The sequence below is a fragment of the Cnephaeus nilssonii genome (genome assembly GCF_951640355.1).
Source record: "Cnephaeus nilssonii genome assembly, chromosome: 3".
In the NCBI taxonomy this organism is placed as follows: Eukaryota; Metazoa; Chordata; class Mammalia; order Chiroptera; family Vespertilionidae; genus Cnephaeus; species Cnephaeus nilssonii.
Genome location: NC_137074.1, coordinates 102,806,627 through 102,819,101, shown reverse-complemented (window position 1 = coordinate 102,819,101; position 12,475 = coordinate 102,806,627). Strand labels below are relative to the sequence as shown.

Sequence of the window (12,475 nt, the reverse complement as noted above, 5' to 3'; positions counted from 1 at the left end):
CAGACTTGGATAAACATTAGATGAGGGTAAACCCTAGGTGGGGAAGTATTTAATTAATTGTGCTTTTATATATTTTTCTTGCTACCTATTCCTAATTATAAACTTTAAATCTGTGCATTTGGGTACTATTTGTTTTATCTCAAGTACAACATAATACTGGGCAGTCTTTAAAATCATTTTCTATTAATTGTAAAAAGTGCACTCAGATAAGAACTCTGGAGAGCACTTGTGATCTTGATTTCCAGCAATCAATTTGGTTCAAAAAATTCTTATTAAAAAAAAGAACTCTGTAAAATCATTTTCTTTTAGAAGGCATAAAATATCCAGGGAACTTTTATTTTTAAAGAAAAAATCAATTAAGACATAGCTTTCATTGACCCAAACATGCATAATCCATCCTTAATATAAAATGCACTCAATTGGAAAATTACACATGAAATACAAAGGGAATGCAACTTTACATATGTAAAATGATTGCTAGCTATAGTAATTTAACAGTCAAATTAATAGACATTGTACATTAAAAGACACCACCACCATCTAAAAGTCAATTATCTATGATACACCAAGGGAAATTCTGATATGGAATGGTTTGACTCAAAGCAAAGAATAAGGCACCTGCTATGAACTTAGAACAATAACTTTCATTTTAAAAGTTACAATAAACTAGAAATTAACCAAGATACTTGTTTCAAAGAGGGAAACAAGTATAGGAGTTGACTTCCTGGGTGAGAAAGGCAGGTAACAATGAAGATAAAACCTGCTGCCCCAGGTCAGCTGATGCTTTTCCTATTCTATAGTCAAATTCCTGACAATCCTTACCACTCCCCTCCCTCACTCTCTCCCATACCTTGGGGCATCAGAAGCTCTCTCTGAGGTTCACACTGAGTATAGACTAGGTAGCAGATTTCCCTTTCTGTTCCTCTTAAAACAGCTTATTTTAAAAGAAATATCCTGAGGCAATTAAACAAAGCAAACAAGCAGCTTTCTTTCCAATTAACAGACATCTCTCAGGCTTTTTTTCATCAAGTTATGACTAAGTACTTAAATAGCCAATAATTTCAGTTTTTAACAGTACCAGAAAACCCCAAATCTGCCTTCTTACTACCCTTACCATTATTACAATGGAAGTCTGATCATAACCTATAAAATTACACAACAAAGGGAAAACTAAGGACTGATCCCTTATCAGTACATCCATTTAATTCCAGATGATACATTAGTCTGATGTATCTAGAAACCCAACAATTTTAATCATAAATCTAGAAAAAGCATTTCCAAACTAGGTGTAACTTTTTAGTTTGTGCCTTTTTGATGCTAAAAGTGCTAATAACATGCTAAGACGTCTTATGGCACATTGGGCTCAACAGTGTGTTCTGATGAGGCATCCATTTTTAGTAGTATTTTCCCCCTTGGACGTTGTCTACCATAGTAGACCCCTTTGATACATTAAAGTAATTCTGATGAAATCATTGGTGAGATAAACAAAACCTTCCCTGACTTTACTCCACCATGATAGCTTTTAGTGAAACTGAAGTGACTAAGTTACAAAATGCTCAACCAAGTTGTTTTCTTATGATATCTCAGGTTAGTATATTCACTCATGCAAAATCCAAGGTAGTGTAACAGAAATAATATTAAAGTAAACATGGCTATAAGCATCTTTTACATTAGGCATTTAGAAGCTTTTGGAATTTCCTAGGTGCTATAGATTATGGGAAAACTAGGCTAACTGTATAGTTGTTCCACTTAAAAGCACCTTATTACAGCACAGGTCCATGACCCTATATGGGAGTGTGCTTTCAATTCAAGATATTGTAATAAGTGCCTAGCTATATAAAAACCGTAAGATTCCAAATTTTAAATTAAGCTAACTGCATGTACTCATTAGGGTTAACAAAATCTAGACCCTGTCCTCACAGACTTAATCTAATTACCAATACTGTATACTGTCTTAATAACCACATTAAAAAACTTACTCTTTAATGACTGAATAAGTAGGGTCCACTAATGTAGCTTAACAATCAAAATTTTATTGCTTTATTCATGTGGTGCTTTTGCAAGGCACTGTGGTATGGACTAGAAAATTTGGAATGACTTGTGAAAAAACCTTGGAATGACACATGAATGATGATATGAAAAATAATTCTGAGGCAGGATGATTTACTGAATTGTTTTTAACCAGGGTATCAAACATCGGGAATGAGTTCAAGTTAAAATTCACAGGAGAATGGAAACATCTTAAGGTCAGTCTCTTCACATGCCCATCCTGATACTTTGAATAATCTGGAAAATTGCTGTAAAGAGAAAGAGCAAATATTAAAACATGCTTTGAATAAATTGGTCTGGCAAGGGGCAAATATTAAGGTAGGGTACCCTTAAATAATAACTTGCAAATGCTATGTAACTTCATTGTAATAATGTAGACAGGCCTACCATATTAAACAAATGTTCAGAAGTTATTTTTTAAAATCTCAGTTTCTGAGTGTTATATTTTAATGTCCCAGAGAGTTTGACAGTAGCAATCATTTTAGAAAGGATTTAAAGTACCAAAGCAAACAGGTTTTTCAAGCACAGAATTATTTTGGTTTATCACTAAATATTACATGTCCCCTGAAGGCCTGGCCTATAACATGCATGTTTCCTCATTCTCACAAGGCTGAAATCCAATCATCTTTAGGTTATATAAATTGCTTGGCTCTTGGCCATCTATCAGGAAAGCTTCCAACTGGTAAGTTTAGGAGACAGGCAAAGTGAAATGTTTAAAAGAAACCTCAATAAAGTTAGAATGTCAAAATTTGAAATGCAGAAACATGTGCTTCAATATCAACAGCTTACATAAGAAAACAAATGATATTCTGTAATACATTTGCAGAGGCATGAGTCTATAACAGCAGGCTGCCCTGATAACGAATTTTTCTACCATATGTCAAATGTTTCTTTTATTAATCTAAAACCATTTGTCACATATTAAATTGCCACGTTTCTTTTATAGCGAATCCGTTCTTCGCACTAGCTTTACCCTAAAATATACCCAGCTTTTGACATAATGTTAGATTCCGGGATATGTTACATTACGTTAGAAATCCATATGTACATAATGTTCAAAAGTTTCTTTTTTTGCAAAGGTATTGATAATGGAATTGCAAAGCATCCGATTTCCTTCTCTGAGATGTTTTTGCTTTTTTGTTTTGGTCTACATTTCTAACAGCTTGATCATTGCTAAGAACCCGACGACCTCCTTTTCTAATATCCCGTGGGCACAGCCAAGCTGGGAGAAGTTTCTGGAGCACCACCCTCTGTGCATATGTGGGACAAGTAAATCTGTTCAGCTGAGACAGAGTATGTGGAGCTCGCGGCAGGTGGGTTGAGAACTACGCGGCGAAGACTCACCACTGAGAGGTCACCACGTCATCCCAAACCCGCCATCCAACAGCCCACCCGACGGCGGCCCCCACGGCACTTACCGGAACCACAAACAACGAAAATGAAGAGAGCCAATAGCCAGGGTCCTACAGAGGCCTTCTCTTCGGGAGCATTTCTCTGCAAAAAGGAAAACCCACCGTTTCACACGCAGAAAACCACTGCGACCCAGGACTCCCACAGCCCGCTCTCCGGCGGAGTCTCCCCCGTTCCCGAGCCGCCAGCTCCCGCACCCCCTCCCGAAACCCCCAACGCGGTGTCCAGCTCGCGGCCTCGGGCCCCCGCAGCCGGCCGGGTCGGGGAGGACTCGACGTGGCCCTGACGGCGGCACCGAGGCGCGTCCGCTCTTCGCTTACCGAGGTCTTGGCTACGTTGCCGCGCTGGGTGATGTTCTTGCTGTGCTTCTCGTTGGCCATACGGATCCGCTGTTTGGCGACCATCTTCGCGGCGCCACCACTACCCCAAACCACCCCTTGGCCTCGCTCGCTCCCCCTCGGGCCGCTGCGACGCCCCGCTCCCGGCGCCGCGCCGCGGGGACGGGGAGGGTCTCCGGCGGGCGCTCGGTTGGGCCTGAGCGGCGGGCGCGGTGCGGAGCGCCCGCGGGCGTGGGGCGCCGGCTGCCTGGGAACCCGGGCGCGCCGGCGAGCGAGGCTGGAGCGCGGGAGGGCAGCAGGCCCGGAGGAGGCTCGCACCGCCGCCGCCGGGAGCGCGGAGTGAAAGAGGAGGAAACGAAACAAGTGGACCTCGTAACCCGTCAGCTCGAACTACTTCGGTTCGGCTGCCAACGTCAGCACTGGGAGGACTCCGCCCCGCGGAAGTGCGGGCCCCGCCGGCAGGAGGGGGAGAGCGAGGGTGAAGGCGGGCGCAGGGGCCCTGGCCCGGCCCTCCCGAGTTCTGTAAAAATGCGTCCCGCCCACCCTGCCCCCAGCGTGGCGCGTGCGCCTTGAGGTTCCTTCGCTGCTGCGGTCTCTAAAAGGAAGTGATTGGCCCCGAGTCTGGTGACCCCGGAAATACTAAGTTGCCGTGCCCACGCCGGAGTGGACGTGTAGGGGCCGGGTTTGGCCCTCGTGAACTCTGACCCGAGTGCATAGGTTTCTCTTTCCGGGACGAGATGGCGCCGTACACGCCGCTTTTAACAGGTGAGTTCTGAACGAGCCAGGGTCTGTTCCTTCAGAGCCGTTTATTTTTCGTGTCTTTGTCCGTGGGCTTGGAGTCCGATCCGGCCCTTTCTTGTAGATTGCGAAAGAGCCGGAGGGACCGTTGGGTTTTTTTTCGTGTTGCGTGGCAATCGGAAGTGAAGTCCCCGCCTCTGCGCTTCTGCGTTTCCTTTCCCTTTTGCCTATCCATCATTCTTTCCTGCCGTTTAAAGTTCTGCGGGATTAGAGGAAGCGTGATAAGAACTGAAAATGCTAGTTGGATTTGTTACACCCTGGGTTTGCAATACTAGTATTGTAGGAACCCTTACCTGTTGACAGGCTTTGTTGACAGTGAAATCATTTAGCTTTATAAACACGTGACTGAGTCCACTAGCCTGACCACGCAGGAAGAACACGTGAATTAAAATAATACCGAGTTTTGTACTCCCTGCTTTGATGAAATTTGTAGGACTTGAAAGAGTGGAACTGTGGCAGTGCGTGTGGTCTGGGATGGTAGCAGTGAGCATTAAAGAGATAATATAGCAGTGTTTGGCGTTGAAATGGTTATGAGCATTTTAGCATTAGAATGTTAGAGGATTCCTGAGATTTTGAAGCTGAGGCAGAGTTTATAATGTTGGAGAAGATAATAAACTTAGTCTTGGACAGTGTCAGGGAAGACTCTGGACTAGGGTAATGGCTGGGAGTCTCATGTGAGCATCAAATAAGAAGGGGACAATTGGGGGGGGGGGGCGGGGTGAAGAAGGCTTTGATTAAATCACCAGCGGCTTAATAACTTATGTAGAAGGAAAAGGAAGTCATTAAAAGACAGGATGTTTACTTTTATGGAAAAGGATTATTTGCTCCTGAGACTTGAAAGAAACCTTTTTAGTTTTTGCATTCTTCTACATTTTAAGATCTACATCAAGCATGTCAAACTCAAAGGCTAACACGGGCCAAATAAACAAGGTTTAAGTTTATGTGGGCTGCAAAAAAACAAAAGCTTCAATTTTCATAGAAACAGGTTTATTTCGATAGAGACATGCTGAATACAAAGGGCTGAAATAAATGAGTAATGGTTAACATAAAATAATAGAACATTTTAATAGAAAGTTCTATTTTTTCTTGAACATTAACTTACCAGACACCGAATAACTGCACAAATTAATAAGTGTAACGCAAATAAACCTATTTTTCTTGTTCTCCAAAAGCAAAATATTTCCTGTTACGCACACCAAACAAGTCAGAACAAGACTAATGATGTGGCAATCTGCTGCTAAAATACCTACTGCTACTATTAGTGGAGAGAAATGGTGCGCTTGCGTGTAAAGTGCTTAAGGGAAATGAATGCAACATGATTATAGTAATAAATATAGTAATCAGTCATTAGTAAACGTAGTTTGTTATTAATTATGTATAACAGGATATTGTAAAAATTAAGTAACGACATTTTTATTAAAACATTTCTTACATACCGTTCTATTGGCTGGGCCACAAAAATATTCATTGTGGGCTGCATGCGACCTGTGAGCTGCGAGTTTGACATGCTTGATCTACATTATACTACATTTTAAGATCTTTGTTATTATGCATTGTGCCCACTCACATTCAACCTGTCTACTATAGTTTATTCATCAAACATTTATCAAATACTGACTATAATTTGTTAGGTAATATGCCAGGCAGATACTATTTAAAAGGCATAATTATATAATTAAACTAGAAGCCCGGTGCACAAATTCATGCATGGGTGGGGTCCCTCGGCCTGGCCGACGATCGGGGCTGATCAGGGCCGCAAGAGGTTGGCCGGCTGGGGAGAGAGACTGTGGGAGGTTGGCCAGCCAGCCCTGTCGGAGCCGGTTGGCCTGAGGGACTGCAGAAGGTTGGCTGTGGGAGCACACTGACCACCAGGGGGAAGCTCCTGCATTGAGCATCTGCCCCCTGATTGTCAGTGCGCGTCATAGCGACCTATCAACTGGTCATTCGGTCATTCAATCGCTTAGGCTTTTATATATATAGATTAGGTTTTTTTCCTCTAGCTTTATAAAGGTTAGCTTGTATGCTACTCACAATTTGAGAATACTAAATGCTTAGGGGTGCTTATTTCAAAGGTGTGCTAACATAGATGCACAGAAACAGTGGGCAGGGATTGCTTAAGGCAGAGATAAACCTTTTACTAAAATGTTATATGTCTGTACATGACTACCCACCATGACTTCCCAGTTAGCAATTTATGATCTGATCACCCTGTGAGATTACTTTCCATAGGACCCCTCTTTTTCATCCACATGATTAATCTTTAAACACTTTAATATAGATATTTTAGTTAACAATAGGTTATTTTACTTCCAGAATCTTTTAAAAACTTAGACTCACGGGATTTGTAGTTGTGAATAATTTAGAGATTATTCAGTAAATTTTTATTAGTCATGACTTAATTGGAAATGACAAAGGGATTTTTTTTTTTTTTAGAAAACTTTATGTAACCTTCAAGCTTCAGTATTGATGCATCTAGGTATTTGCATGACTCCAAAAATCTGTGTTTCTTCATCCCTGTGCTCTTGATTTCTTCACAACTAAATTCATTCTGAGGCTAACATTCTACATGATAGCTCAAGGTCTACATTCAACTAAACCAGTAGCCCCAAAGGAAAGAGCACATTGTTGCTAGTCACAAGGCTGGCTGTCTTAAGCTTGGCTTGGCTCTTGCTCATCTTTGATTCGGTCATTTTTAAATCAGATCACCAGGACCAAGTTATATTCTCACCCCTGGATAGTTTTCAAAGGAAAATTAGAGTAATCTAAAAAGGGGGGATTGATATGGGTTTCATGTTGTTTGGATGCCAAAGAACATGAAACCCATATTGTCTAGTCAGCTTGCTTAATTGAGGCCATTGAGATAATTTATTAAAAATTAAGTCATTTTTTTTCTAAATTGATATGTACTTCAGTGAATGTAAAGGTTGAAAAGAGTATCTATACTAATAATAGAGTAATATGTAAATTATCCAGGATGCTGTCACAGTAACAATAATGACCGAAAAGCAGGCTGCGTGGGGCGACAAGGCCTGAAGGGGGGGCAGTGAGGGACGACCAACTGAACAACAGGCTGTGTGGGGCAACCAGGCTGGCAGGGGGGTTAGTGGGGAACGACCAAACAACTAAACAGCAGGCTGTGTGGGGTGACCAGGCCAGCAGGGGGGCACAGTTGGGGGTGACCAGGTCAGTGGGGGGGAAGTTGGGGGCGACCAGGCCAGCGAGGGGGCAGTTGGGGGTGACCAGGTCAGCAGGGGGGGGGCAGTAAGGGGAGACCAGGTCAGCGGGGGAGCAGTTAGGGGCAACCAGGCTGGCAGGGGGGGGCAGTTAGGGGCGATCAGGCAGGCAGGTGAGCAGTTAGGAGCCAGTGGTCCCAGATTGTGAGAGGGACGTCCCCCGAGGGGTCCCGGATTGGAGAGGGTGCAGGCTGGGCTGAGGGGACCCCCCCTCCTGTGCACGAATTTCGTGCACCGTGCCTCTAGTTATCTATAATAGTAAAAGCGTATTATGCAAATCGACCAAACGGCAGAACAGCGGAACGACCATCTGGTGACCATCCGGACGACCATGCTATGACACCCATTGGCGCCAGGCCAGCCAAGGTGGGTGCAATGCAATTGATCAGGGGCCCGGCCATCGCCCCATGATCGCCCTGCAGAGAGTAGCCCAGGCCACCGGCCTTCAGGGTGATCAGTAAATCAGGGAGCTCCACAATTGCCCCAAACAGGGAGGCCCACTCCACTGGCCGGTGGGCTGAAGCAGGTGAGCAGGGCCTCCCTCTGCAGGGCGCAGTTGATTGCCCCAAAGAGGGAGGTCCAGGCTATCCAGTGGTGGGGGCGCTGCAGCAGGTGGGCGGGGACCCCCTCTTTGGGGCAGTTGATTGCAGGGCTCCCAGACTATAAGAGGGCACAGGCCAGGCTGAGGGAAACTCCTTCCCCACCCCCCCCCCACCCCCGTGTATGAATTTTGTGCACCAGGCCTCTAGTATTATAATAATCACCATATCCCTGCCATAGGACTCTTGTTAGTTGAAGCCCAGTAGTTTTCTCATATTAACTCAGGCCTAGAGCAATAAATTGTACATGCGGCCGAAACCGGTTTGGCTCAGTGGATAGAGCGTCAGTCTGCGACTGAAGGGTCTCGGGTTCGATTCCGGTCAAGGGCATGTACATTGGTTGCGGGCACATCCCCAGTGCGGGGTGTGCAGGAGGCAGCTGGTCGATGTTTCTCTCTCATCGACGTTTCTAGCTCTCTATCCCTCTTCCTTCCTCTCTGTAAAAAATCAATAAAATATATTAAAATTGTACATGCGTATCTGGAAAGGATAGTAAGTTTGGAAAATATGTATGTACAATATTTAATATAATTATTTTTAAATCGTTATTTTTTGTGAAACTGGCACTTATTTGTTTAATGACAAAAACTGTTTACATTCTTGATTTTTCTTTCTAATTGGACATATTGCCACATTCCCTTTGATTGAAAAGGGAAATCATTAAAAATAAGAAATCATATCAAGTCTCAATACATTATTAAGTTAGCTCCACATTCTATTCATTGTTTCAGTCACTTCTAATTATTGAAGAATTTGTTTTGAATTTATTATTTTGCTTTTATTAACTTGTAATACAGTTTATATTCTGTTATGATTCTTGATTTTGTGTTTCTTCTAATAAACTTTGTATATCTGTTTATTCAAATTTGTATAAAAAGTTGCTCAAAATGATTAAATACAGTAAAGTATCTTTAGTGGTACCAAAATATCTTGCAGTACTTTCTCATAGTTACGCTTCTATGAAGGGAGGTGTGAAGTAAAATATTTGTTTTGAATAATGTTTATATGTATAAACAAAACTGGAACAACTTTGTGTGATTTTTGTGATGGATTCAATGGATAATTAGTCCCCCTAAAATAGGTATATCTATTGTAAAGCATCATGTACAAAGAAGGTTTGTCTAATTTAATGAGTTCTTCTGTCTCATCGAATATGTTCTTTACCTTATTACAAAAATCTTGGTCTATTCAATTTTTCATTTTAACTTAAAATTTTTGAAGAATGTTGCAAAACTTTTAATTAGTTTAATTTCTTGTTGTATTGTGAACAAAGCATTACCAAAAAAGATAGGCTTTTTAGTGACCCTTTATTTTGATATAATTTAAGTATAAGAAGTTGCAAAAACAGTAAATAGACTTTCCACGGACCCTTCACCTAGTTTTCCCCAATGAAGTCTTATATAATCATAGTATGTTATCAAAACCAAAAAATTGACCCTAGCACAGTAGTATTTACTAAACTATAGTCTTTGTTTGGATTTCACCAGTTTATGTGTATGTGTGTATAGTCTTAAGAAAATTTATCATGTGTAGATTGATGTAATCGCCACTGTCAGAATATAGAACTGCTCCATCACCTGCTTCAAACTCTAACCCGTGGCAACCACTGATTTGTCCTCTATCATGATACTTTTGTCCATTTCAAGAGTGTTATATAAATGGAATCATAGCACATGTAACCTTTGTATTTTTGTTTTTAAAGTGTTCTCTATGTTGAATGGGAATATGTGCGTGTTGAAAAGCAGTTGATTAGTTTGACTCAAGATTTTCACTTTTCCAGAAACATATTCAAACCAGGAATTGAAAACCACATGAGACTGAATGCTAATTGAGCAGGAAAAACACGACCCTTTTCACACTGACTTCTCTGTCAAGTGTTGCCTTTTAAGATTTGGATTAATTTACATGAAAGACTGTGGGTTAGGTGGGATTTCCACTCCCCTCCCCCCCTATTTCTGTCTTAGTCCATTTGGTCTCCTAGAATAAAAGATCACAGGCTTATAAACAATATAAATTTGTTTCTCACAGTCTGGAGACCACGGAGTCCAAGATAAAGGCACCTGTAGATTCAGTGTCTAGTGAGCACTCATGTCCAGTTTCCTCTGTGTCCTCAAATGGCGGGAGAGGCAGGGGACCTCCCTGGAGTCTCTTTGATAAGGACACTTATGTTACCTCACAAAGGTCTCACCTCCAGATGCGATCGAATTAGGGGTTAAATTTCAACATATGAATTTGAGGGGTGGAGTACACAAGCATTTAGTCTGGCAACTCCTGTAGGGTCTTTTGCCTATCTTAGTTTGGGGTGTAGGTATGAAATAAGAATTTAGAAAAGGAAAGAAAGCCTTATACTGGTTGTTTTGAAAACCCTGAAATTTCAGTTTTCCCCAAGTAAGCATTGTGGTCAGTGATAATGGTAATACAAGTATGAGGACCAAGGTTACTAGTTACAAGTGCCATGAGAACATAAGAAGCCAAGTTGAGCAAAGCTTTTTTCTTTTTTGCCAGTTACCTCAAGCATATGGGGTCAGCAGTTAAGTCAATAGACCATAACATGGTTTGATTATATCACCATATGGCATATTTTCTAATTACTTTGCAGCTTAACTGGGACTGCATTGGTGATACGCCATTTTGTTTTCCTATGCCTGCACGTGGTTTCTGAAAGAGAGCTCTCAGTGTGTGCAGTTGCCACTGCAGCTTGTGGGAGGGACCTCATTAGACTAACAAAATGTTAAATAACCTAGTTAAAGTGAAATCTGGTAATTGAACTCCTTAGTTTGGGAAGTGCATTTTTTATTAATCCCTCAAATAAATGTTTGTTAAAAAATTAATTACAGTATTAAGAAAAGGATGTCCTGTTCTCTTTTAAACTGTATCATACATGACATTGCAGCAGATGATTGATTTTGATGATACGAAATAGCATTGTTTTGCCTGTGTAGTGAGAATAGTCAAAAGGCCAAGAAGTGATTAAGAATTTTCATGCTAGCCCCGCCAGTGTAGCTCAGTGGTTGAGTGTCGACTGATGAACCAAGAGGTCACAATTCTGTCTCATCATTGATGTTTCTATCTCTCTTTCCCTTACTCTCTGAAATCAATAAAAATATATTATAAAAAAAGTTTTCATGCTAAAGAATTGAACTTCATCGTTTTTATTATTATTATTTTTGTTAATCCTCACCCAAGGATATTTTTCCATTGATTTTTAGAGAGAATAGAAGGGAGGGGGAGAGACAGAAACATAACATGAGGGAGACACATCACATCCATTCGTTGCCTCCTGCATGTGCCCCAACCAGATCTGGGGATCAAGCCTGCAACCGAGGTACATACCCTTGACTGGAATCGAACCTGGGACCCTTCATGCCATGGGCCTATGCTCTATCCACTGAGCCAAACCAGATAGAGCTTTTTAAAAATATTTTAAATGTATTTCTTTATTGATTTCAGAGAGGAAGGGAAAGGGAGGGAGAGATAGAAGCATCAATGATGAAAGAGAAACATTAATCAGCTGCCTCCTGTACACCTCACACTGGGGATCGAGCGTACAATTCAAACATGGGCCCAGACTGAGAATCAAATCATGACCTGGATCATAGGTTGACACTCAACCACTGAGCCACACCAGCCAGGCAAATTCTTTTACTTTCATTCTAACTTTAAATTATTTTCTTTGGGAGTGAAAATTATATTACTTTTGATAGCTAAAAATTGAGTTAATTAATTCTCAGGTAGAATATTAGTGATCTGAGAACTGTCCCTGGAGAAGGAAAAGGAAATATGGACTAGAGTTGGAGCCAAGAGTAGCCCCTCTCTACCAACTTGGCTGTTTTCCCAGTAACCAAGAGAAGAGTGGAAGATTTGTGAATAGCTAGCAGAAAAGAAAGCAGCTGTAATTGTGGCCATGGACCTCAGTAAAACTTTTGTTCTTTTCAGCTCTTCTGCTATTGCTGAATTCTAGCTCATAAAATAGTAACTCTAGCTCATAAAATAGTAAATCTCTAGGATAAGTCTTATTTTATATCTTACACTAGAGGCCCGGTGCATG

General features: G+C 41.5%; 2 protein-coding genes across 7 annotated transcripts in view; one reads left to right on the top strand and one right to left on the bottom strand.

The window, feature by feature from the left end:
- Positions 1-484: 484 nt before the first annotated feature.
- SERP1 (stress associated endoplasmic reticulum protein 1) lies at positions 485-4,190 on the bottom strand. Its single transcript, XM_079764266.1, has 3 exons — positions 3,780-4,190; positions 3,468-3,543; positions 485-2,297 (listed from the first exon to the last, which is right to left on the bottom strand). The coding sequence occupies exons 1-3, from the start codon at positions 3,861-3,863 to the stop codon at positions 2,257-2,259; spliced, it is 201 nt and encodes a 66-aa protein (XP_079620392.1). The 5' UTR covers positions 3,864-4,190; the 3' UTR covers positions 485-2,256.
- Positions 4,191-4,376: 186 nt separating this feature from the next.
- EIF2A (eukaryotic translation initiation factor 2A) overlaps positions 4,377-12,475 on the top strand; it is a 52,858-nt gene continuing 44,759 nt past the window's right edge. For 4 of the 6 annotated variants that reach the window (XR_013813146.1, XM_079764109.1, XM_079764107.1 and 1 more), the window contains exon 1: positions 4,377-4,562. Coding sequence is in view for 2 of the 6 variants with exons in the window: in XM_079764107.1 (XP_079620233.1) it covers positions 4,535-4,562 (28 nt within the window). In the remaining 4 variants the exon portion in view is untranslated. Of the gene's footprint in view, positions 4,563-8,121; positions 8,195-12,475 lie in introns of all 6 variants that reach the window. The other 2 variants (XM_079764110.1, XM_079764108.1) reach the window with 2 other exon arrangements.